Raw genomic sequence first — 26,640 nt, 5'->3', positions numbered from 1 at the left:
GGTTCAGGAAGACTGTACAATTAGTGAAGTGCAATACCACTGTGTATATTTTATATTTTTAGCATTTTATACCATTGTAACCATTTTATCTAGTGACCAGTCTGCGACAAGGGCCCTGCTGCAGACCTCACATCATTTTTCCAAATAAATTTTATCATTTTATGCTATTTTAGACACGTTTTCTTTTTTCTCTCTCTCTTTCTTCTAATTTTTGACCTTATATCTTTTACTCTGACCTAGCCTAGCAGGACTGCCTCCCCTTTTTACACTATTGGTACTCTTTCTTGGCACATGGGTATGTGCAACGCAGTATCCTCGGTATAGGTTTTCTCTTTTTACGTTGAGCTCCCACATTTTTTTAAATATATTTTCAATCAGCTGTAACGATTAGCTACCCCTGTGCAAATCACCTCAAATGTACATGGTGTGCTCTCACTCCTGAGCCTTGTTTTGCACCGCAGAGCATTTTATGTCCACATATGGGGTATTTCCATATTACGTTACAAATTTTGGGGGTCCTTCTTTCCTTTTACCTCTTGTAAAAATGGAAAGTATGGGGCAACACCAGCATCTTAGTGTAAAAAATGAAATTTTTTTACAATTACATGCTGGAGTAGACCCAACTTTACGGGGTGAAAGGAGAAAAAGACCAACAAAATTTGTTAGGCAATTTCTCCTGAGTAAAAAATTACCCCATATGTGACCCTAAACTGTTGACAGGGCTCCGAAGTGAGAGCAAGCCATGCACATTTGAGGCCTATATTAGGGATTTGCATAGGGACGGACCCAGATGAGAGAATTACACTTGCCTCCAATTCCAAAATTACCCTACAACAGTGTTTCCCAAACAGGTTGCTTCCAGCTGTTGCAAAACTCCCAGCATGCCTGGACAGTCAATGCCTGTCTGTCAATACTGGGAGTTGTTGCTTTGCCACAGCTGGAGGCTCGGTTTTGGAAACAGTGCCGTACCAGACGTATACCCCTACAAATGTGTAGGGGTATATGTAGTGTTTTACCCTTTATTTTGTGTAGTGTAGTGTTTTTAGGGTACATTCACATGGGCAGGGATTTACAGTGAGTTTCCCGCTGGGAGTTTGAGCTGCAGTGGAAAATTTGCTGCATCTGCAGCAAGAAATTCACTGGGGGTTGTAGTGCTGGGGTTTGTAGTAATGCAACAGCTGGAGGCACACTGGTTGTTGCAGTGTTTTGCAACCAGTGTGTCTTCAGCTGTTGCAAAACTACAACTCTCAGCATGCACTTACACAAAGCGCATTCTGGGACTTTTAGTCATGCAACAGCTGGAGGCACACTACTGCAACTCCCAGCATGCCCTTTGGTAGTTTGTGCATGCTGGGTGTTGTAGTTATGCAATTGCTGGAGGCAAACTTTTTCATAGAAAAAATAACAACAACCCCCAGCATGCCCTTTTGTGCATGCTGGGAGTTGTTACTAAGCAACAGCAGGAGGCCAGCCTGACCTGCTGCTGCTCTGCCGGATGCTGCCTGACTCCGCTCCTGGGGCCCTGATCCTGCCGCCGATGCCGTGGACCCCACTCTGTGTACATACTCCTGGCACCCGCTCTCGCCCTCCAGAGCAGGGGCAGAGCGGGTGCCTTATGAGACACCCCCACAGCAGTAGTCCTGTTTCGGTGGCCGGTAACGGCCGAAGAATCAGGACGATCGCGAGGTGTCACAAGCATGGACGGCAGCTATCACCCTTTTTTTCTGGGTCACCGGGGACCCGATTGACCCAGAATCGCCGACCTGAATTGATCCGGTCCCCGATCTGTGGGGACCGAAATTCCCACCATAAATACCAGGAAGTCAGGGCGTACCCATACGCCCGTGGTCCTTAAGGGGTTAAATCTTACTTAGAAATATGTCGGACAACACAAAGAGAAAGACAGCGAAGCTACGTGGAGCTTACCTGGGAACAGATGTTACGCACCTAAACTGAGTGATCACGCAGTTTAGCTGTTACCAGGTCAGCTCCACTTAATTCCCTGGCTGCCATGGCAAACCAATAGCACCCTGCGATAGTGTCACAAATGCCACTGGGAAGACAGAGGGGGCCCTTCTCTTCAACTCCATAGCTGTTATGGTCGGTATTGACCAAGCCATATAAGGGGTTGCAGCAGGGTGCCATCTGTATGTTACAGCCCCTAAATTCACACCATCAAGGTTGTGTGGAAAGTTTTCAATACATCTGCAACAAAATTCTCATGTGCATTAGTCTCATGTGCATCGACCATCATAACTTCATATACGCAGAATTGTACACAGTAAAGAGTAATCGAGATAAAAGAGCTGGGTATCCATTATGGTCATTGCACGGATCTGCCCTCCTACTGATTTAATTACGACATGGATGGCAGTGTCTTCACAGTCCCTCAACACTATAAAGCACTGCCATTCAGAAACATAAGAAACCAAGGTGATCTGGGTAATTGGCAGGTTTTATGACATCAGACAGTGGCGAGATTCTCACGCACATTGAGTCACACCATCCGTGCCACTTCTCACTACTCTGCAGGCATAACACTCACAAATTTAGTTTCATTTGCACCAAGCTGACAATGTGTCACATATTGCACTAGGTTTAATTGCTCATCTAAATTCCTAAAGGCTCCAGCGTCTAATAACAAATCTCAAGTGAGATCTACCACTATATATCCACAATGGGCAAGCCCCCATCTCCAAGAAATCTCCAGAATTTTAAAACAGAAATCCCAAATTAGCTTTACCTCTATTTATTCATCATGAGAAAGCCCCTCTCGGATACTCATGCCATGAACTGTAAGAGACATTATATCATTTAAATGGGTACTCCGGTGGAAATGTATTTATTTATTTTAAAATCAACTGGTGCCAGAAAGTTAAAACAGATTTGTAAATTCATTCTATTGAAAAATCTTAATCCTTCCAGTACTTTCTTATTTTCTTTTTGGAACACAGTGCTCTCTGCTGACATCTCTGGCCATTTTAAGAACTGTCCAGAGTAGGAGAAATTCCCCATTGCAAACATATAATGCTCTGGACAGTTCCTAAAATGGACAGAGATGTCAGCAGAGAGCACTGTGCTCGTGATGTCAGCAGAGAGCACTGTGCTCGTGATGTCAGCAGAGAGCACTGTGTTCCAAAAAGAAAAGGCTTTTCTCTGTAGTATTCAGCAGTTTTTTTTTGAGAATTATAGTTTTTTATTGTAATTTTCTAATAATACAATACAAAGGAAAAAAGGGAAAACAATATACAACATGACAAACACATTGGAAGGGCGGGGGTAAAGGGAAACAACCCACAATTACTTGCCCCGCCCACCCTAACTCTCAAAACATACCTATATTCACACCTAGTCCTGTACCCTTCCTCTATCCAATATTCTCTCCCTCTCCAGCTATTTTTATATAGCTGTTAATAAGTACTGGAAGGATTAAGGTTTTTTAATAGAAGTACATTTACAAATCTGTTTAACTTTCTGGGACCAGTTGATTTAAATAAAAAATAATAATAATAAATCAGATCTTGCCCTAAAGCAGGTTGGTGGCCCTAGATGGCATTTTTATGGTCAACAAGGAAACAACGCAAGATAGACACAAACTAAATACTTACTAATGGTGTAAATACTTACTAAATGAGAACAAACTACAGATATGGCCCTGAGGGCACCTACACAAGAAACTGTCAAGTGTAATGTCTTGCATAACATTCCGCTTGATCATAAAGTAGCCTTTCTGGGTTTGGGCGAGATCAACTTCTAAATGTCAACAAGCGCTAAATGGAAGAACATATATGCAGGCGCCTCTTTACCCATGTGTGCCCAAGTCCTACAAAAACATTTTACCTTTGACTTAGGCAGAATTCAGTACAGTGATCCCTCAACTTATAATGGCCTCAACATACAAGTTTCAACATACGATGGTCTTTTCTGGACCATTGTAACTTGAAACCAGACTCAACATACAATGCTATGTAATCTGCGAAACGTGTCAATGGCTGGAAGAACCGACAAATCAGAATGGATATTTCACTGGTAAAACCCGTGTATTCCTAAAGTGCATGCACTGACTGGTGTCTGGTAGCGCCCCCTACTGTACAGGGAGGTTTTACATGTTCTGTACACTTTACCTGTACCAGGGTTAGAATCTCCTTTGGGCATCAGGTGAGGGTGGCTCCATTTTCCTTTTTTTTAGGACATTAGGTGTTCTGTACAGCACCCTGAAGAAGCTTCTGTCCACTACATAGACCAGTGTTTCCCAAAGAGGGTGCCTCCAGCTGTTGCAAAACTACAACTCTCAGCATGCCCGGACAGCCGAAGGCTGGGAGTTGTAGTTTTGCAACATCTCGAGGCACCCTTGTTAAAAAACACTGAAATAGACAGTGATTTACAGCTCCCAGCAGCTCTTTCTTACTTTTATATGTAAAGATTTGCTTTATCTGTATTAGTTATCTACTTATTTTTCTTTAATCCTCACTTTTTCCTATTTTTGTGACATTTTGGTGGCTTCAGAACCAATTACCAGGTTTCCATAGAGTTCTGGTCTCAACATACGATGGTTTCAAGTTACAATGGTCATCCCGGAACCGATTAATATTGTAACTTGAGGGACCATTGTAGGATCATAAAACATCAATATACATAGAAAGAAAGCCATAGAATTCATTATTAGTTTCCAAGACTTAAATGACTACAACTATAGGAATACAATTACAGTAAAGATATGAAGCTACCGCTTTCAAACTATACCGTGTACACCAAGAACATCCATGACTTCGGGAGTGATGCATCATAAAAATGCAGACCATGTAACTCTTTTTATTATAAAAATGAAAAACAAATCTGATACAAAACATAAAACAAAAACAAGCTTAACCAGCTATAACAAACATAACATAAATAAAATTACAAAAACAAAATCTGCCTAACCGGCCAGCCCAAATTTACTAAAATATACTTTTACTTTTTTCACATACCAAAAAACTAAATATCACACTCAAACACGCATTCCAAAAAGAACATAAAAATAGCCCAACTTGGCTTATAAAAATATATAAAACATAAAATAAGCACGACTTGGCTATAAAACAAAAGAAAAGGAACATAAAGGTAGCACAACTTGGTAGCTGTAACTCAAAAATGACCCTTACCCAGGGGGAAAAAAAAAAAAAAAAAAAAAAAAAAAAAAGTAAAAAAAAAAAAAAAAAAAAAAAAAAAAAAAAATATTTCAGCACAACTTGCTAATAAATAACACTCTGCCTCACAGCCAGAGATCCACCGGTGAAAGAAGGGCAGGGAAAAGCAGCGCGGAGACGCGGCCGGAGAGAGGGCCCAAAATGCAGACCATGTACAACCCATCAATGTGGTGGACCAGTGACAAAGTTTAGGTGTTACATAACTTATACTAACCATAGAAATAAGGGTCTTGTTCACAATGAGGCGTTTCTACAACCAATGCTGCAGTGATCATCCTTACAGAATACTGACCAAATACACCAAAAACAGCCAGTACATATATTTAGCCACCATTTCCAAACTCTTACCATATAGCAAAGCTGAGTGTTGACTTGCATGTTTATTACTTTTAATGGGTGGGGTCGGAGAGGAAGCTACCTTCTTTCTGGAGAAGGGCTACTTTGCATATGTGGACCATTGCATAGCCTATAAAGACTCTGCGCTCTTTTTTTAAAGGGGTACTCCCGTGTAAAACTCATTTTTTATTTTTTAAATCAACTGGTGCCAGAAAGTTAAACAGATTTGTAAATCACTTCTATTAAAAAATCTTAATCCTTCCAGTACTTTTTAGGGGCTGTATACTAAAGAGAAATCCCAAAAAGAAATGCATTTCCTCTGATGTCATGGCCACAGTGCTCTCTGCTGTCCATTTTAGGAACTGTCCAGAGCAGGAGAAAATCCCCATAGCAAACATATGCTGCTCTGGACAGTTCCTAAAATGGACAGCAGAGGTCAGCAGAGAGCACTGTGGTCATGACATCAGAGGAAATGCATTCCTTTTTAGGATTTCTCTTTAGTATACAGCCCCTAAAAAGTACTGGAAGGATTAAGATTTTTTAATAGAAGCAATTTACAAATCTGTTTTTTTTTTTTTAATCAACTGGTGCCAGAAAATTAAAGTTTTCCACGGAAGTACCCCTTTAAGAAGAAAGCTTACCCTCTCCGTCCAACAACAAAGGCCTCTCTCAGCACTTATGGGGGAAAGATACTTAACAGCTATCTAGAAATGGGTAACTATCCTTTTGGGAAAGATTTTGGCTAACATCTTCCACTCATAAATACTATTATAAATTCTCCCCCATGAGACAAGAATATGAAGAAATATGGAGCGGTTTAAAGTTTTCTTGCACTGGAAACATTTTATATTAGTGAATTAGTACAATACACTCTGTAGGTTATCTGGAAATTCATAAATCCTTATGCATTTTCCCAACTTACCTGGGTTCAGGTAGAACAATCTTCTTACTGGCCCTGGCTGCTGGGGTTGATTTGCTCTTTTCCATAGCCATTAGATAGCTGACATCAGCCAGCACTGATTCCAGGTCTGCCATATTTTAGATGACTTAGCACAGCACCAAAACCAATGGGAAAATCAATATGATCTACAGAGGGCCCTGCTCTAACTGGAAAAATAAAGAGTGTCCCAACCTTTACTATTTAGGATGTATTACATGAGACTATAGTGACTCGGAACTCCCTGGGATGAAAAACAGTAACAGCCAGTAGGTTATTGGGATTCCAGGCCTTAGATATTTTCCAACGCATATTATTCATTCATTAGGATCTTAATTCTTCCATTGGTTGTGATTGAGAAATAAAAATGTCAGGTAGCAACAGCAACCAGAGCTGATCAGTTTCTGACTATCCACTTCATTGTGGCTTTTCACCCCATGTATATTCCAGATCAGGCATTATGTCAACAGTCAGTGCAAAATGCAATGTAGGCTCTCGGAGGCCGAGCACAGTACAGTATTGCTTCAGGACTTTTGCTTACAAGATGTCTTTCAATTCCTCTTCAGACACTGCAGATCTCACCGAATCCAAGCTCACTGGGTTACGCTGCTTTGGCAAAGAAAACATAAAGCTCTCCTACAATTCCAGAAGCCGATTTGTACGATGTGGATAAATATACAAATTAATAAAAAATACAAATAAAATAAAAACTCTGCAGGTTTTTCTTTTGTGCAATGGCAGACACTAGAGTGCTTCCCTTATAGCACCCACAAAAAATACATGCCCGGGTTACAGAAGAGACATCAGAGTAATAGCACTCCTAGTTGCATTAAAATGAAAATAATAAAAATAAATAAAAAAATCCTAAAAACCGTGCTCCATAAACACAATATCCGCTTCCCTCTGCAGTGGTGTGTGCAACAGCTGGATTAGCCCCTATGAAGACCTAACAAGTGGGGTCATAAAAGCAGCCAGGGTCCCATAGATGACCTCCAGATTTAGGAAAAACACCGATCTGCCTAACGCGCACAATGTCCCCTTCCTCCGCTGCTGACAGCCTCTTCTTCTTGTGTGTAGGGCTGTATTACCATGAGCAGAGAAGCTGTGATGTCTGTTACTTCCTCTCCTGTGTGTGATAGAGCGAGCTGCTGAGAAAGCCTGGAGACGGATCCTGTCCTTGTGCTGGATCCGGAGTCTACATTCTATACAGACTCTGCAAATAGAGACGGCACAACACAGGCAAGGCCAGAAGTGGTCACCGGTGTAAAGCAAAGAGGAGCTAAATCAGGTATTGTACTAGACGCTGACGAAGGCTTACTCTTGTCGCTGAGGAAACGTTATCAAGCAGCGTGTGGTGGTTTGCTTTTGAATGGTCTATTTACATAATAAATATGTATATATAATATTATATATAACAGGCTTTAAACAACAAGACTCTATCACTTACTAACATACACTGTGTTAGCAGAGAGGTTTGCTACTGCTGTCACAATTTGAGACTACCCCAAAGAGACAACATCTGTGGTAACGACAAGTCGTCTTCTATTTGGTTAATAGGTTCCCCCTTCAAATCAACTTCCCTTTCCGATTAAAGGAGTGCTGTGGCGCCGTACAAATTATCCCCTATCCAAAGACTAAGGAATAAGTGTCTGATCGCGGGGGTCTGACTGCTGGGACCCACCTCGATCTCCTGCATTGCACCCTGGTTCTCCTCAGGAATAAATTGCGGGAAGGGTTGGGTGACACGCCCCCCTCTACATATCTCTATAGGAGAGCCGGAGATACCCAAACACTTGGTATACATGGAGGGGCTAGTGTAGGCCAGCGATTCGACCACCTGCGATCAGACTCTTATCCCCTATACTTTGGCTAGGGGATAAGTCGCACAACACTACAGCACTCCTTGAAAGCCATAATCTGCTGTAAACAAGCATAAGGCTGGGTTCACACCACATTTTTTGCAATACAGTTCCCGTATACGTTTTCAATTTGAAAACCATATGGAACCGTATTGAAAACCGTATGCACTAACTCTCCATTGAAAACCGTATGCCAAACGATTCTGTTTTGTGTCTTGTACGGTTTTGTCAGTTTTTTTTAATCGTACCTAAAACCGTAGCTTACCACGGTTTTTGGTCCGCGTGAAAAACCGTATTGAAACGTATACTTTTTTTACAAACATGGAAGTCAACGGGAACCATACAGAACCGTATGTGCGTACTGTTCCATCTGGTTTTCACCATACGTTTTTTTTTTACTTTGCCCAGTTTTTATTTATAATGGAATGAAAAGTTAAACTTATACTTTTTTTTTTCTTAAAAAAACGGATGCAACCGGATATCATTTTTCAAACCGTATATGGATTAAAATTTGTACACACGTTTTGATACAGTTTAGTCAGGTTTTGAGGAATCCGTTTTTTTTATCAAAAACCTGATACGGGAACTGTATTGCAAAAACGTGGTGTGAACCCAGCCTAAGCAATGATCAAAGACATGACCGTATAACAAGTTTACACAAAGGGGATTTATCACCATTCATATGAATGTGCCTTGAAGAAACTCATACACATTCTGCAGCCCCAACTTAGTTTACATTCATGGAACAGATTTTCAGAAATCTGGCAATTGTGAATATGTCCCAACAGTATCTAATATTGTTCACATTTTACAAAAAGAATCTGCAAACATTACAAGTTGAGAGGTACTGGAACCAGGACAATAAACGTCATCACTGTTATTCATAGTGTCAGGGAGGCTTCTAGTCACTGAAGACATTAGGCCACAGTCACAGCTGCTATGACTTCTAAGTGTATATTTACACCTGCGTATTTTGCTACCCATTGAAGTCAATGGGTAATAAAATAAGCAGCAAAATGCGCAAGTGTGAACCCTTCACACACACACACACACAGCCTGGTTGCTTCCATCATTACAACAAAATGGTACAGCCCCTACCTACAATCGAAGACTCTCACAAGTGGTTGTCACTAACAAGATGATAACACAGCAATCAGGGGAAGCTACCATATGACTGGCTATACTTTTCAAAGGAATAGCCGCCAATGTAACATATGTACATGCCGGGACATAAAGGAAGATGTCCAACGCCCGTATACCATAACAGGGGTGAAAAACAGAATTAGGCCACTCTCACATGTATGTAATACATGGTTGTGTCTATATTACAGACACAAGCCCTGGATCAACAGCAGGTCTAGGACTACATGCATCTGTATTACGTACTTGTGAAAGCAGCTGTTCTTAATGCATGTACATTTGTAAGAACACATACAGGTCCATATAGTGGGGGGAACATCACACTAAAACCAAGGGCGTTATAAGGCTTAATTCATCCAAACTGATTCTACTGCAACCTGCTCCTTTTTTCAGGAAAGCCATCATTATATGTGATTGAGACAATTCATTAAAAAGATACTCTGGGGAAATAAACGTATCCTCTATCCATAAGACAGGGGACACATTTTTGATTGTGAGGGTGATTTGCTGAGCAGGCCGTCACTAAAGCCAGTTTCCTTTAAAAGGGGTACTCCACTGGCCAGCGTTCGGAACATTTAGTTCCGAACGCTGTGTGCGCGCTGCAGGGGTCTGCTGCACCCCACTCGTGACATCACACCCCGCCCCCCTCAATGCAAGTCTATAGGAGGCGGCGTGATGGCCACCACACCCCCTCCCATAGAATTGCATTGAGGGGCATGGCCTGATGTCACGAGGGGGAATGGCCCTGCAGTGGAGTACGCTGGCCAGTGGGAGTAACCCTTTAAGAACACATGGATTTTTAATTTTTTGCACTTCCATTTTTTCCATTCTAGCCATAACGATTTTCCACCTACAGACCCACCATTATACCACCAAATTCACATGTAAAATTGGGGAAAAAAAATAAAAAAAGGACATTTTGGGGAATTTTGTTTTTATGACTTTAATAAATGACATGTTATCCTTATTTTTTAAATTTTAGAAAAACAGACTTTTCGAAAATGAGATTAGTCATAATTGAGTCCCTATCAGACTGGAACAAATTATATGGAGTTCAGGAGAAATGGGACTACTTAAAGGGGTACTCCGCCCCTGGCATCTTATCCCCTATCCTGCTGGGGACCCCAGGGATCGCCGCTGTGGCACCCCGCCATCATTACTGCACAGAGCGAGTTCGCTCTGTGCGTAATGACGGGCGATACAGGGGCCGGAGCAGCGGGGACGTCATGGCTCCGCCCCTCATGACATCACGGCCCGTCCCCTTAATGCAAGTCTATGGCAGGGGGCGTGACGACCGCCACGCCCCCTTCCCATAGACTTTTATTGATAGGGTGGGCCGTGACGTCACGAGGGGCGGAGCCGTGACGTCACGATGCTTAGGCCCCTGTATTGCCCGTCATTACGTGCAGAGCGATCTCGCTCTGCGCAGTAATGATAGCGCAGTGCCGCAGCAGCGATCCCCGGGGTCCCCAGCAGCGGGACCCGGCGATCTGACATTTTATCCCCTATCCTTTGGATAGGGGATAAGATGTCTAGGGGCGGAGTACCCCTTTAAAAGACGCTTTATTGAAGGCAACAGAAAATTGCACTAGACTTGTCAGTAAAAGCAGAAAAAGGAAAAGACCACTGTGGTACTCAGCAGAAGTGGCCAAAATCATAAAAAACTAGCATTTAGTAATTATAAAACAACCCAGAGCAATGAAGATAGGAAAATCTACAAGACTAGGCAGAAAGAGGCCAAGCAAGTTATAAGAACTTATAAAGCACAGGCAGAAGAAAAACTAGCTCAGTCTGTGAAAAAAGGGGATAAGACATTCTTCAGATATATAAATGAAAAAAGGAAATTAAAACAAGGTATAACTAAATTAAAAACAAAGGAAGGAAGGTATGTAGAAGAGAATAAGGGGCTAGCTGACTGCCTTAATGAATACTTCTGTTCAGTTTTTACAGAAGAAAAAGAAGGAAAAGGACCTCCATTAGAGAGGAAAACTAAGGAATCGTTTGATGGATGTGTCTTTACAGAGGAAGAGGTTCTACATTTGCTTTCTAAAGTGAAGACAAATAAATCACAGGGGCCTGATGGGAGACACCCACAATTATTAAAAGAGTTTAGTGGTGAGCTAGCAAAACCGTTAACAGATTTATTTAACCAATCAATGGTAACAGGAGCAGTCCCGGAAGATTGGAAATAAGCAAATGTTGTGCCCATTCACAAGAAAGATAGTAGGGAGGAATCAAGCAACTATAGGCCAGTATGTCTGACATCAATAGTGGGGAAATTAATGGAAACCCTACTAAAGGATAGAATTGTGGAACATCTAAAATCCCATGGATTGCAAGATGAAAAACAACATGGGTTTACTTCAGGGAGATCATGTCAAACAAATCTTATTGATTTTTTTGACTGAGTGACTAAAGTAATAGATGGCGGAGGGGCAGTAGACATCGCATATCTAGATTTTAGTAAGGCTTTTGACACTGTCCCACATAGAAGACTTTTCAATAAACTACAGTCATTGAGCTTGGACTCCAATATTGTTGAGTGGATAAGGCAGTGGCTGAGTAACAGAAAACAGAGGGTTGTAGTCAATGGAGAATATTCAGAGCAAGGTCTTGTCACCAGTGGGATACCTCAGGGATCTGTACTGGGACCAATATTGTTTAATATCTTCATTAGTGATATTACAGAAGGTCTCGATGGTAAGGTATGTCTTTTTGCTGATGACACAAAGATATGTAACAGGGTTGATGTTCCTGGAGGAATAAGCCAAATGGAAAAGGATTTAGGCAAACTAGAAGAATGGTCAGAACTCTGGCAACTGAAATTTAATGTGGATAAGTGCAAGATAATGCACCTGGGGCGTAAAAACCCTCAGGCAGAATATAGATCATTTGACACAGCCCTGACCTCAGTATCTGAGGAAAGGGATTTAGGAGTAATTATTTCAGAAGACTTAAAAGCAGGAAGACAATGTAATAGAGCAACAAGAAACGCTAGCACAATGCTTGGATGTATAGGGAGGGGTATAAGCAGTAGAAAGAGAGAAGTGCTCATGCCGCTGTACAGAACACTGGTGAGACCTCATTTGGAGTATTGTGCGCAGTACTGGAGGCCGTATCTCCAGAAGGATATAGATACTCTAGAGAGTTCATAGAAGAGCTACTAAACTAGTACATGGATTGCAGGATAAAACTTACCAGGAAAGGTTAAAGGACCTGAGCATGTATAGTTTGGAAGAAAGAAGAGACAGAGAGGATATGATAAAGACTTTTAAATACATAAAGGGAATCAACATGGTAAAGGAGGAGAGCATATTTAAAAGAAGAAAAACTACCACAAGAGGATATAGTTTTAAATTAGAGGGGCAAAGGTTTATGCAGTAATATCAGGAAGTATTACTTTACTGAGAGAGTAGTGGATGCATGGAATAGCCTTCCTGCAGAAGTGGTCGCTGCAAATACAGTGAAGGAGTTTAAACATGCATGGGATAAGCATAAGGCTATCCTTCATATAAGATAGGGCCAGGGACTATTCATAGTATTCAGATTATTGGGCAGACTAGATGGGCCAAATGGTTCTTATCTGCCGACACATTCTATGTTATTCTGTAGGTCCATATGATTACAATACCCAATTTATATAGGTTTTATTTTACTACTTTTAAAAAATTATAGCTTTTTGTATGAAAATTAGTATGCTTAAAATTGTCCTCTTCTGATCCCTTTAAATTTTTGGGTATACAGTGATTTATGAGGGGCAAATTTTTTGCACCATGGTCCAGGGATGTGGAAATACTATTGCCCGACACCTGGGACATGCAGTTCTGAGCGTCGGGCAGGTGAATTTTGCTAACATTTAGCCCCACTTCGGGCTAGCAAAGCAGGGCTGACAACCCAGCGGCGCTAAGGGTGTATGGAGCAGGTTTCGGACTCGAGTCCGTTCCATACCCGGCAGCCCCCAGCTGATTTCAGTAGCTGGAAGCTGCCGCTAATAGCCGGCATGCGGCGATCGCCACTACCGACTATTAACCTTTTAGATTGCCACTGTCAAAGTTGACAGCGGCATCTAAAGGTACCTTTTAACTAACCCTGGTGGTCCAGTGGGGTGGATCACCCCACTCCACAGAGCAGTGCCCAATGGATCTGCATTTAATTGAGCCTGCCTGGAGCAGGCTCAAACAAATGAGCACAGATCACACAGATCAATGGAGTTTTATGGAACTGCATTGATCTGTATGAGGAATCTAATGATTTCTTCTTAAAATCGCCTAAAGGACTAATAAAGTGTAAGAAAAAAAAAAAGTTTTATAAAAGTAAAAAAAAAAAAAAAAAAAAAACATTAACCCCTTCCATATTAAAAGTTCACATCACCTTCCTTTTCCCATTTGCCAAACAAAAAACATGTAAACTTAATTTGAAAAAATGCATTTGGTATTGTCGCATGCGCAATTGTCCGAACAATTAAAATATAACATTATATATCCCGTACGGTCATCGGCCTGAACGTAAAAATAAACCAAACCTATGAATTACGTTTTTTTTTTTATAACATCCTATCCCAGAAAAAATAAAGTAAAAAGCTATCAAAAAGTCTCATCAATACTGAAATGGTACAGATACAAACAACAGATTAAGGCGCAATAAATAAGCCCTCATGCAGCCCAGTATGCGGAAAAATAAAAATGTTATAAGGGACAGAAATGGCAATAAAAAAATAAACGAAAATCGAAAAAGTTTGGAAATGTAAGAATTTGTAAAACATGATGGAAACTAAAACAAATTTGGTATTGCTGTCAGGGCAACCTAAAGTATCAAAATAACATGTAAGTCTAACCACAAGGTTAAAGGCGTAAAATATTTAAAAAAATAAATAAATAAATTAGCAAAATTGCATTTTTGGAGCGTATTTTTTGGAAAAATGAAAAGGTGTCATTACAAAGTACAATAGGTCCAGCAAAAAAACAAGCCCTGATATGGGTCTGTAGATGGAAAAATAGGCGTAATGGTTATTATAGGGCAAGGTGCAAAAACAAAAGTGCAAAAACTACATAAATGAACTAATAAATACCTTATTTACATGCTATTTTGGTTAAACTTATTTTGTGTACCAGGACAAGTGGATTTTCATGAGAAACAAGTAGATTGTGCTCTGTTTTAGGCCCTTGGACAAGTAGTTTATTTTTTTATTAAGTCTCCTTACCCCTGTGGTCTTTAGTTTTTATTGGAACTTTTGATCACTTTTTTTTACTTGTTTTCTGGTATATGAAGTAACCAGGAAAATCAAAATTTCTGGTCTTTTTATGCTTACACTAATGACCATGTAGTTTTCCTAATGTTATATTTTAATAGTTCAGACATTTCTGCATGTGGCGATACCACAACATTGATCATTGTTGAAATGCCTGCAGTATTGAAACACCAATCGGACAGGGCATAGCTAGGTAAGGGTCCTCCGCGCAATTGTGCCGAGGTGGTCCAAGTCAGCTCCCTGAGCTAACCAGTAATGAAATTATACTGTTATAGACTCCACGATCAACATTACTTGCGTTGTCTAAAGGGTTGATGCCAAACATCATGCCGATCGGAAATGTCCATATTACCCATGCGTTCTGGCTGCTGATAGCAACAGGGACCCACCGGGTATGAAGCTCCTGAGTGCGCTTCATACAACAGGAGCAGGCAGAAGGCTTATATTTACCTTTGTCTTTAAGCAGTTAAAAGGGGTTTTCCAGGAAAACTTTATGCCTCCCTGTGCCATGAAAACAATAAGAGAACACACAGCTACCTCCTCTGCTCCCCCAGCCTTCCTCGAGTAAACCGATCCACGTCCCTGTGCTGTTCTTGCTTCTTCTGGTGACAACCCACTCTTTTCTTTGATTGGCTGGGTGGGAGCGGTATACATCATTAGAAGGAGAAAGAACAATACAGGGACAGCGACTAGAAGATATGACAGCTGCAGCAGCGCGGGAGGTTAAGTATGCATTCTTTTAGGCTATGTTCACACAATGGAATTCCTGCAGCAGCAGAATATCCACAGCATTAGAGTTCTATTGATTTAAATAGGATTCTGCTGCGCTGTTCACAATTTCCGCAATGGAAACATCTGGTGCGGAAATTCAAATTCCGGTGTCCGCAAAAAGAACAGAGATGTCTATTCTTTCTGCGGACTCCGCACGGAAATGCATTGCTGTCCCTGAGACAACGCATTTCTGAGCGGTCCCAGAGCAGCATGTTCTGCTGGCACTCTGCTGTCAGGGAAGTGTTCGTACAGAGATTTTCCATGCCTACCTTCCCTTGTGTGAATATAACCTTATTGTTTTACAGCACGGATGAGTAGGAATATAGCAACTGAGCCTCCTTCAGTCTAAAGAACACGGACTAATGGGCTTTTTCTAGTAGATTTCAAGTCAGAAGTTCAGCGACGAGACTTCTCACGTGTGAACAGAGTAGCAGAATCCCATTAAAGGGGTACTCCGCCCCTAGACATCTTATCCCCTATGCAAAGGATAGGGGATAAGATATCAGATCGCTTGGGTCCCGCTGCTGGGGACCCCGGGGATCGCGGCTGCAGCACCCCGCTATCATTACTGCGCAGAGCTAGATCGCTCTGCACGTAATGACGGGCAATACAGGGGCCGGAGCATCGTTACGTCACGGCCCGCCCCCGTCAATACAAGTCCATGGGAAGGTGGCGTGGTGGTCGTCACGTCCCCTGCCATAGACTTGCAATAAGGGGACGGGCCGTGATGTCATGAGGGGCGGAGCCATGACGTCACGATGCTCAGGCCCCTGTATCGCCCGTCATTACGCACAGAGCGAACTCGCTCTGTGCAGTAATGATGGCGGGGTGCCGCAGCGGCGATCCCCGGGGTCCCCAGCAGTGGGACCGCGGCGATCTAACATCTTATCCCCTATCCTTTGGTTAGGGGATAAGATGCCAGGGGCGGAGTACCTCTTTAAGAACAATGGGAGGCTACTGCAAGCAAATTTCCTCTTGGAATTTCCTTCATTTGCCAGAAAACTCCTCTAATGTAATCATGCAGAGTTTCTAAGCAAGTGGCTTTCAATTTTTATCAGTGATATTAAATGGGGTTATCCAAATATTTTAAGTTATCCGCTATCCACAGGAATGGCCATAATGAGTTAATTACTGGGGTCCAAACACTGGAACAGTGTGTATGCTCAGTCACCACCCCATTTAGTCTCTGTGGGTCTTCTGAACAGTCGATTGATGTAGTTGGCAATATTCATGATGTCCCAGAGAGAGTGATCGGAGAGGTAGCCGAGCAAATATGCTACTACTGCACTCAATAGTAGTCCAGATGGAATAGTAGTCAGGATGGAAAATGAAAGCAGACATTTTAAAGCTAGTGCCACTGTTTGTATGCCTATATGTTGTAAGGTACCATATTCACTACGGAAGCCCATTGCTATTGCTCTTTCCATGTTGGCACATTGTATGCAGGGTAACAGCTGAGTTACTGTCAGACTAAAACAGTTCCTTTAACAATAGAGACAACGTTTATCTGATGTGAAGTCATATAGGCCCTGTGAACAACAGAACACTGGATACAAGTCCATATACTGTACATTTTGCCACAGTCCTTTCATATAGAACTCTCATTGGCATCTTACAAGTCTAAGGGCCCATGGTGCAGCTATCAGCCCAAAAGGACAACAATCACACTGTGTACTGACAGGTATAAAAATCCTCATTCATCAGCTGCACACGGATGAGCAATAAGCCCTTCAATAGGCTAGATAAATGAGCACCTATCTTAACCCCTCCAGGACGAAGGGCATACAGGTACGCCCTTGCATCCTGGTACTTAAGGTCACCAGGGTTTAAAGCGTTCTCATGAGTGGAGAATACTTCAAACCCAGTGGGTCCTGGTTGCTATGAGCAGCCAGGATCCACGGTTAATGGCGGGCATCGCGGATCCCCGCCATTAACCCTTTAGATGCTGCAATCAAAGTTGACTGTGGCATCTAAAGTTAACGGTGCCAGTTAGCTCAGGGCAGCTGATTAGGACATCCACATCGAAATTGCAGGTCCCGATCAGCTGGGTGGATGGCGGGAGGGCCCTTACCTGCCTCCTCACCGTCCGATCTGTGCTCTGAGGCTCTGGCTAGTGATGGCAGGCTAGATCAGCAGATCACCAATAGCATTGATCAGTATATGCAATCAAAAGATTGCATAGTACAGCCCCCTATGGGGTCTATACAAAAAAAAAAAAAGTGTGTGTGAATTAACCACTTCACTAAAAAGTTTTAATCGCCCTTTTCTTATGTATTAAATAAAATAATGTAATAAAAAATAAACATATTCACATGTGGTATCGCTGCGCCTATGCATGCGGCAATGTTCAAACAATTAAAATATAAGGCTTTTATATTTTTTGACAGCTGTCAGTTTGGGTAATTCAGGTTGGGACTTGCGGCCGCAACACTGATGCTAAAGAATGCATCCATAGTGTGCTCTTGTGAATTCTGGCCTAAAGCTGCCATCTTTAAAGGGGTATTCCAGGCCAAAGCTTTTTTTTATATATCAACTGGCTCCGGAAAGTTAAACAGATTTGTAAATTACTTCTATTAAAAAATCGTAACCCTTCCAATAGTTATTAGCTTCTGAAGTGGAGTTGTTGTTTTCTGTCTAACTGCTCTCTGATGACTCACGTCCCAGGTGCTGTGCAGCTCCTATGGGGATATTCTCCCATCATGCACAGCTCCTGGGACGTGACATCATCATTGAGCAGTTAGACAGAAAACTTCAGAAGCTAATAACTATTGGAAGGATTAAGATTTTTTTTATAGAAGTAATTTAAAAATCTGTTTAACTTTCCAGAGCCAGTTGATATATATAAAGAAAGGTTTTGCCTGGAATACCCCTTTAATGTGGGTTTGCAGTGGTCAATTTTGTCAATTTTGCCATTCTCCATCAGGACTCTGAAGGGGAGATTTATGAAAACCTGTCTAGAGGAAAAGTTGCCGAGTTGTCCATAGCAACCAGATTGCTTCATTAATTTTTTTTTTTTTTTTTTTTTTAAACAAGGCCTCTGTAATATGAAAAAAGCAATCTGATCTGCTATAGGCAACTTTTCCTCTGGACAGGTTTTGATAAATCTCCCCCTGTATGCATAGGGGATAAAAATTTTCTACGTAATTCCGTGAGCGAAATTAGGCGCTGTGAGCATAGACATCAGCGTGAATTGGTTTCCACGAAACCCGTTCACACTATAAGAAATTTCAGCGGCGGACAATTCTGCAGCTGAAATTGTTCCACGCAAAAAAAACTAACATGTTTATTCTTTGCGCGGAAGTCCACGAGCACTACATAGCCATCAATCGTGAAAGTGCAGTGATGCGCGGTCCTACCGCCAAAGTATTTTGGCGGCGGCCGCCAGAATGGAATCTCCGCTTGCGGAATTCTGCGAACGGCGATTCCGTTCAAACTCCGTAGTGTGAACATACCCTAAAGCAGCACAAGGAGTACCTGTAGCTCTAAATCCCACTGCAAGTCATCCGTGGGGCACAGTAGATCATGGAGGAGGGAAAAAAAACTGCCTTTTAACCTCTTAAGGACCCATGACGTATGCATACGTCATGAGTCCCGGTCCTGCGATATAACGCGGGGTCACACGGTGACCCCGCATCATATCGCGGCGGGCCCGGCGTCATAGTGAAGCCGGGACCCGCCTCTAATAGCGTGCGGCACTGATCGCTGTGCCGCGCGCTATTAACCCTTTAGCCGGGCGCTCAAAGCTGAGCCGCGCGGCTAAAAACTAAAGTAAAAGTGCCCGGCTAGCTCGGGGAGCTGTTCGGGATCGCCGCGGTATAATCGCGGCATCCCGAACAGCTGTAGCACAGGAGGAAGGTCTCTTACCTTCTCCTGTGCTGTCCGATCGCCGAATGAGATCCAGGCTTGAGCATTCAATCGCCGAAAACCCTGATTGATCCATTCCTATGGAGATGGATCAATCAGTGTAAAAGATCAGTTAATGCAATGTTATAGCCCCCTATAGGAGCTATAATATTGCATTAAAAAAGTGTAAAAAAATCATTAACCCTTTCAATTATCCCTTCCCCTAATAAAAGTTAGAATCACCCGGCATTTCCAAAAATAAAAAAAAATTATGTAAATAATAATAAAAATAAACATATGTGGTATCGCCGCGTGCGGAAATGTCCGAATTATAAAAATATACCGCTTTTTAAACCGCTCGTTCAATGGCGTATGCGCAAAAAAATTCCAAAGTCCAAAATAGCGCATTTTTGATCCCTTTTTATACCACAAAAAAGTGAATAAAAAGTGATCAAAAAGTCTGATCAGAACAAAAATCGTACCGCTAAATACTTCAGATGACGGCACAAAAAATGAGTCCTCAAAGTGCCCTGAACACAGAAAAAGAAAAAAGTTATAGGGGTCAGAAGATGACCATTTTAAACGTATAAATTTTCCTGCATGTATTCATGATTTTTTTCGGAAGTGATACAAATTCAAACCTATATAAGTAGGGTATCATTTTAACCGTATGGACCTACAGAATAAAGATAAGGTATCATTTTTGACAAAAAATGTACTGCGTAAAAACAGAAGCCCCCAAAACTTACAAAATAGTGTTTTTTTATCAATTTTGTCGCACATTGATTTTTTTTCCCGTTTCACCAAAGATTTTTGGGTGAAATGACTAATGTCATTACAAAGTAGAATTAGTGATGCAAAAATTAAGCCATTATATATAATATTAGGTGAAAATTTTTAAGAGTTATGATTTTTTAAAGTTAAGGAGGAAAAATTGAAAATGAAAAAACGGAAAAAGCCCGGGTCCTTAAGGGGTTAAGAGCCTGCAATTGAGCCTGGCATTTTCCTTTCATTAGCTTATACAAAATCCAAAATCAAATACCCCCACAGTGTTTAACCCCTTAAGGACCACGGGTTTTTCCGTTATTGCATTTTCATTTTTTCGTCATCACCTTCTAAAAATCATAACGCTTTCAATTTTGCACCTACAGACTCATATGAGGGCTTATCTTTTGCGCCACCAATTTTACTTTGTAATAACATCAATCATTTCACCACAAAATTTACGGCAAACCCCCAAAAAAAAATATTTGTGGGGCAAAATTGGAAAAAAATGCCATTTTGTAACTTTTGGGGGCTTCCGATTCTACACAGTGCACTTTTCAGTAAAAATGACACCTCATAATTATTCTGTAGGTCCATATGGTTACAATGATACCCAAATTATATAGGTTTTCTTTATTTTACTACTTAAAAAAAAATTATAACTACATGCACCAAAATTAGTATGTTTAAAATTGTCCTCTTCTGACCCCTATAACTTTTTTATTTTTCGGTTTATGGGGTGGAATTTTTTGCACCATGATCTGAAGTTTTTAATCTGACTTTCTGATCACTTTTTATATATTTTTTAAGGGTATACAAAGTGACCAAAAATATGCAATTTTGGAGTCTGGATTTTTTTTTTTTTTTACATGTACACCATTGAATGTTCGTTTTAATTAACCTTTTATTTTTATAGTTCGGACATTTACGCACGCGGTGATACCACATATATGGTTATATATTTTTATATGGAATTTGGGAAAAGGGTTAATGTGTGTTTACATTTTTTTTTTTTTTCCTCATACAGATCAATGTGGTTCCATAGAACTGTGTGCTCTGAGCTCGATTGATAAAGCCTGGTCCTGCCAGGCTTTAACATTGTCAGAGCCGCAGCCAACACAGGACGCAAGGTAAGCCCTCCGGCCAGTGGATCGCGGCGATCTAAAGGGTTAATAGCCGGCCACAGTGATCGCCACATGTCGGCTATTAATGCCGACCATCAGCTACAAGAATCAGCTGGGGGCTGGTCGGTATAGCGCGGGCTCGAGTCAGGAGCCCACGCCATACCTGCTTAACCCCTTAAGGACCAATACAAATAAACCTGTACGCCCCTGAAAGACCAGGCCTGTTTTTTCACATCGGGGATGTCTGTCTTTATTGGAGAATAACTCTGGTAACGTTTTGCCAATCACGATAATTCTGACATAGTTTTTTTGTCACAAGTTGTCTTTCATGTACATAGTAAAAGTAAGCCGATATCATTTGTAGTTTTTTTTTTTTTTTTACAATGCAAAAAATCATGAAATAAAAAAAAATTCAGATTTTTTGCTATTTTAAACACTAATAGGTTGCATATATTTATACTTCCTGAGCAAATAGTTTATGAAACTTATACTTTCAGATGTCTACTTTATTTTGACAGCATTTTTTTTTTGTTTTTAATTAACATTTTAAATTAATTAGAAGCCTAACAATTGAAATTTAGAAAATTTAGAAAATGTGAAAAGTACCGTATATACTCGAGTATAAGCCGACCCGAGTATAAGCCGAGACCCCTAATTTCAACCCAAAATCCCAGGAAAAGTTATTGACTCGAGTATAAGCCTAGGGTGGGAAATACCTCATCCCCCCCTGTCATCATCCAGACCCGTCATTAACATCCTCATCATCCCCTTGTCATCATCCCACACATCCCCCCTTCATCATCCCACACATCCCCCCTTCATCATCCCCTTGTCATCATCCCACACATCCCCTTATCATCCCACACATCCCCCCTTCATCATCCCCTTGTAATCATCCCACACACCCCCCCCCTTCATCATCCCCACCCCCCTTCATCATCCCCACACCCCCCCCCCCCTTCATCATCCTCTTCTCATCATTCGCCCTCAGTGGTCTTCAACCTGCGGACCTCCAGAGGTTTCAAAACTACAACTCCCAGCAAGCCCGGGCAGCCATCGGCTGTCCGGGCTTGCTGGGAGTTGTAGTTTTGAAACCTCCGGAGGTCCGCAGGTTGAAGACCACTGCGGCCTTCAACATGCGGACCTCCAGAGGTTTCAAAACTACAACTCCCAGCAAGCCCGGGCAGCCATCGGCTGTCCGGGCTTGCTGGGAGTTGTAGTTTTGAAACCTCCGGAGGTCCGCAGGTTGAAGACCACTGCGGCCTTCAACATGCGGACCTCCAGAGGTTTCAAAACTACAACTCCCAGCAAGCCCGGGCAGCCATCGGCTGTCCGGGCTTGCTGGGAGTTGTAGTTTTGAAACCTCCGGAGGTCCGCAGGTTGAAGACCACTGCGGCCTTCAACATGCGGACCTCCAGAGGTTTCAAAACTACAACTCCCAGCAAGCCCGGGCAGCCATCGGCTGTCCGGGCTTGCTGGGAGTTGTAGTTTTGAAACCTCCGGAGGTCCGCAGGTTGAAGACCACTGCGGCCTTCAACATCATCCAGCCCCCTCTCACCCCCTTTAGTTCTGAGTACTCACCTCCGCTCGGCGCTGGTCCGGTCCTGCAGGGCTGTCCGGTAAGGAGGTGGTCCGGTGAGGAGGTGGTCCGGGCTGCTATCTTCACCGGGGGCGCCTCTTCTCCGCGCTTCCGGCCCGGAATAGAGCCGTTGCCTTGACAACGACGCATCTGCGTCGTTGTCAAGGCAACGTGACTATTCTGAGGCCGGGCCCGAAGCGCTTAGAAGAGGCCTCCCCGGTGAAGATAGCAGCCCGGACCACCTCCTCACCGGACCACCTCCTTACCGGACAGCCCTGCAGGACCGGACCAGCGCCGAGCGGAGGTGAGTACTCAGAACTAAAGGGGGTGAGAGGGGGCTGGATGATGTTGAAGGCCGCAGTGGTCTTCAACCTGCGGACCTCCGGAGGTTTCAAAACTACAACTCCCAGCAAGCCCGGACAGCCGATGGCTGCCCTGGCTTGCTGGGAGTTGTAGTTTTGAAACCTCTGGAAGTCCGCAGGTTGAAGACCACTGCGGGTGGGGGAGTTCACTCGAGTATAAGCCGAGGGGGGTGTTTTCAGCACGAAAAATCGTGCTGAAAAACTCGGCTTATACTCGAGTATATACGGTACATCTTTTTTTATGTGCTATGCAAGGTTTGTAGAAATTTGAAGGTGGTAGAACATAGGAACACCCCCCCCCCCCCCCCAAAATGACCCCATTTTAAAAACTAGACCCCTCAAGGTATTCGCTAGGGGGTACAGTGAGTATTTTAACACCATCGTTTTTTGGCAGGAATTATTACAAAGTCAGTGTAAAAAATTTGAAATTTGCAATTTTTCACAAATGCATCATTTGTGGGGCATATTTTTTGTACATCACTTCTGATATTGCAAGAAATGCACCCTATATTTTATTAAGCTGCTCGGCCCGTGTTTGGAAATACCCCCGCTTAGGCCATATTTGGTTCCTTGGCCGCGTGGTAGGACCCCAAAAGAGAGGAGCCCCCTTTGGCTTTCAGGGCATCATTATATGAATAGTCCCCATTCATACTGCATTTTTGCAGTATAGGTGTCCGTTGTCATGTCAAAAAAGGGATCCAATGCCAATACCGTCTCATTCAGAAATGAATGGAGCTGCTACAGTATACGTCAGCATCACTCTTTTTGACATGATGCTGATGGATACCTCTAACACTGCGGAAACGCAGTATGAACGGGACGCAGTGGAGGGTCACATAGAGCGCATCCGCAGCATATTTCACATCACAGATGCCCCCCAGCAGTCACAAGGGCGAGATCACTGCTGTGGCTGGGTAGCTCAGTGTGTCCACTCATGACTTCCGGCGGGAAATCCAACACTATTAGTGGACACACAAAGCTACCCAGCCACAGCAGGGAGCTCATTATTGTGACTGTTGGCGGGCATCCGCAGCATGTAATATGCTGCGGATGTGCGCCGTGTGATTCTACACATACATTTTTATTTTTCATTATATTTATTTAACCCCTTAAGGACTCAGCCCATTTTGGCCTTAAGGACTCAATTAAATTTTTACGTTTTCATTTTTTCCTCCTCTCCTTCTAAAAATCATAACTCTTTTAAATTTTCATCCACAGACTAGTATGAGGGCTTGTTTTTTGCGCGACCAGTTGTCCTTTGTAATGACATAACTCATTATATCATAAAATGTATGGCGCAACCAAAAAACACTATTTTTGTGGGGAAATTAAAACGAAAAACGCAATTTTGCTAATTTTGGATTTTGGATTTTGGTTTCGTTTTCACGCCGTACAATTTATGGTAAAAATGACGTGTGTTCTTTATTCTGAGGGTCAATACGATTTAAATGATTCCCATTATTATATACTTTTATATTATTGTTGCGCTTAAAAAAAATCAAAAACTTTTTAACCAAATTAGTACGTTTATAATCCCTTTATTTTGATGACCTCTAACTTTTTTATTTTTCCGTATAAGTGGCGGTATGGGGGCTCATTTTTTGCGCCATGATCTGTACTTTTTTTATACCACATTTGCATATAAAAAACTTTGACTACATTTTTTATAATTTTTTTTAAATAAAATGTATTAAAAAAGTAGGAATTTTGGACTTTATTTTTTTTCGTTCACGCCGTTCACCGTACGGGATCATTAACATTTTATTTTAATATTTCGGACATTTACGCACACGGCGATACCAAATATGTCTATAAAAAATGTTTTTTACGCTTTTTGGGGTAAAATAGGAAAAAACGGACGTTTTACTTTTTTATTGGGGGAGGGGATTTTTCACTTTTTTTTTACTTTTACTTTTACTTTTTTTTTTTTACACTTGAATAGTCCCCATAGGGGACTATTCATAGCAATACCATGATTGCTAATACTGATCTGTTCTATGTATAGGACATAGAACAGATCAGTATTATCGGTCATCTCCTGCTCTGGTCTGCTCGATCACAGACCAGAGCAGGAGACGCCGGGAGTCGCACGGAGGAAGGAGAGGGGACCTCCGTGCGGCGTTATGAATGATCGGATCCCCGCAGCAGCGCTGCGGGCGATCCGATCGTTCATTTAAATCGCGAACTGCCGCAGATGCCGGGATCTGTATTGATCCCGGCACCTGAGGGGTTAATGGCGGACGCCCGCGAGATCGCGGGCGTCGGCCATTGCCGGCGGGTCCCTGGCTGAGATCAGCAGCCGGGATCAGCCGTGCATGACACGGGCATGGCTCCGATGCCCGCGGTTATGCTTATGACGTAAATGTACATCCTGGTGCGTTAAGTACCACCTCACCAGGACGTACATTTACGTCCTGCGTCCTTAAGGGGTTAATAAATGTGTTTTTATTTTTTTTTTTACACTTTTTTTTTAACTTATTGTTGTTACACTTTTATTTATTTTATATTTTTTTCACTTTTTTTAATGCTTTGGAATACTTAGTATTCCAAAGCATTGCAGATATATGCTGCCTGCTAGATTTACACTAGCAGGCAGCATATGAGGACTTGCCTCTGGCACGTCCTCACAGGCAATAACCGGGGCAGACCTGGGGGTCCTAGTAAAGACCCCCGGCTGCCCAGGTAGGCAGCAGCACCCTGTGATAGTTGCGGGGTGCTACAGGAGAGAGACATAGGGAGCCCCCTCCCTCTGTCAAAACTCCTTACAGCTCGCGGTCGCTTCCGACCGTGGCTTTAAGGGTTAAACTGCCGGGACCGAAGTTTTCTTCTGTCCCGGCAGTAACGCAGGTCCCCGCCCACCGAGGATTACACACAGCACCCGGAGATCGCGCTGCGGGGTGCTGTAGGGGCGACAGAGGGAGCTCCCTCCCTCTGTCATAACACTTACAGCCCGCGGTCACTTCAGACCGCGGCTGTAAGGGTTAAACTGCCGGGACCGAAGTTTACTTTGTTCCTGGCAGTGCTGCAGGGTCCTGCAGTGTGTTACAGCCGAGTCCCCGCCGCGATCTCGTGGGTGCACTGGGCAGGGTCTGTGGTCGTTATCGGGTTAATGGAACATGGACGTGTATACACGTCCATGGTCGTTAAGGGGTTAATGTTGTTCCCTCTCACAGCAATTAACCCCTTAACGACCACAGACGTAAATGTACGTCCTGGTGCGGTGGTACTTAGCGCATCAGGACGTACATATATGTCCTGTGTATGACCGCGAGCATCGGAGCGGTGCTCGCGCCATACACGGCATGTTCGGACCCGCCAGTAATGGCCGGCATCCGCGATCGCGCGGATGTCTGCCATTAACCCCTCAGATGCCGTGATCAGTACAGATCACGGCATCTGCGGCAGTGCGCATATTAAAATAGATGATGTGATCGCCTGCAGCGCTGCCACGGGGATCCGATCATCTGTAATGGCGAACGGAGGTCTC

At 42.7% G+C, this 26,640-nt stretch overlaps 1 protein-coding gene across 2 annotated transcripts in view; it reads right to left on the bottom strand.

Moving 5' to 3' along the window:
* The window catches only part of GRK3 (G protein-coupled receptor kinase 3), a 301,737-nt gene that overhangs the window by 268,058 nt on the left and 7,039 nt on the right, over positions 1-26,640 (bottom strand). The window contains exon 1 of one of the 2 annotated variants that reach the window (XM_056529110.1): positions 6,448-7,039. The exons of the other annotated variant lie outside the window; for it this stretch is intronic. Within the exon in view, the coding sequence (XP_056385085.1) occupies positions 6,448-6,560 (113 nt within the window). The 5' untranslated portion in view covers positions 6,561-7,039. Of the gene's footprint in view, positions 1-6,447; positions 7,040-26,640 lie in introns of those variants that run through there. 2 annotated transcript variants of the gene reach the window in all.

This window comes from Hyla sarda, chromosome 1, assembly GCF_029499605.1.
Source record: "Hyla sarda isolate aHylSar1 chromosome 1, aHylSar1.hap1, whole genome shotgun sequence".
In the NCBI taxonomy this organism is placed as follows: Eukaryota; Metazoa; Chordata; class Amphibia; order Anura; family Hylidae; genus Hyla; species Hyla sarda.
Note: the sequence above shows the minus strand (reverse complement) of the source record. Positions and strands in the feature narration are given on the sequence as shown.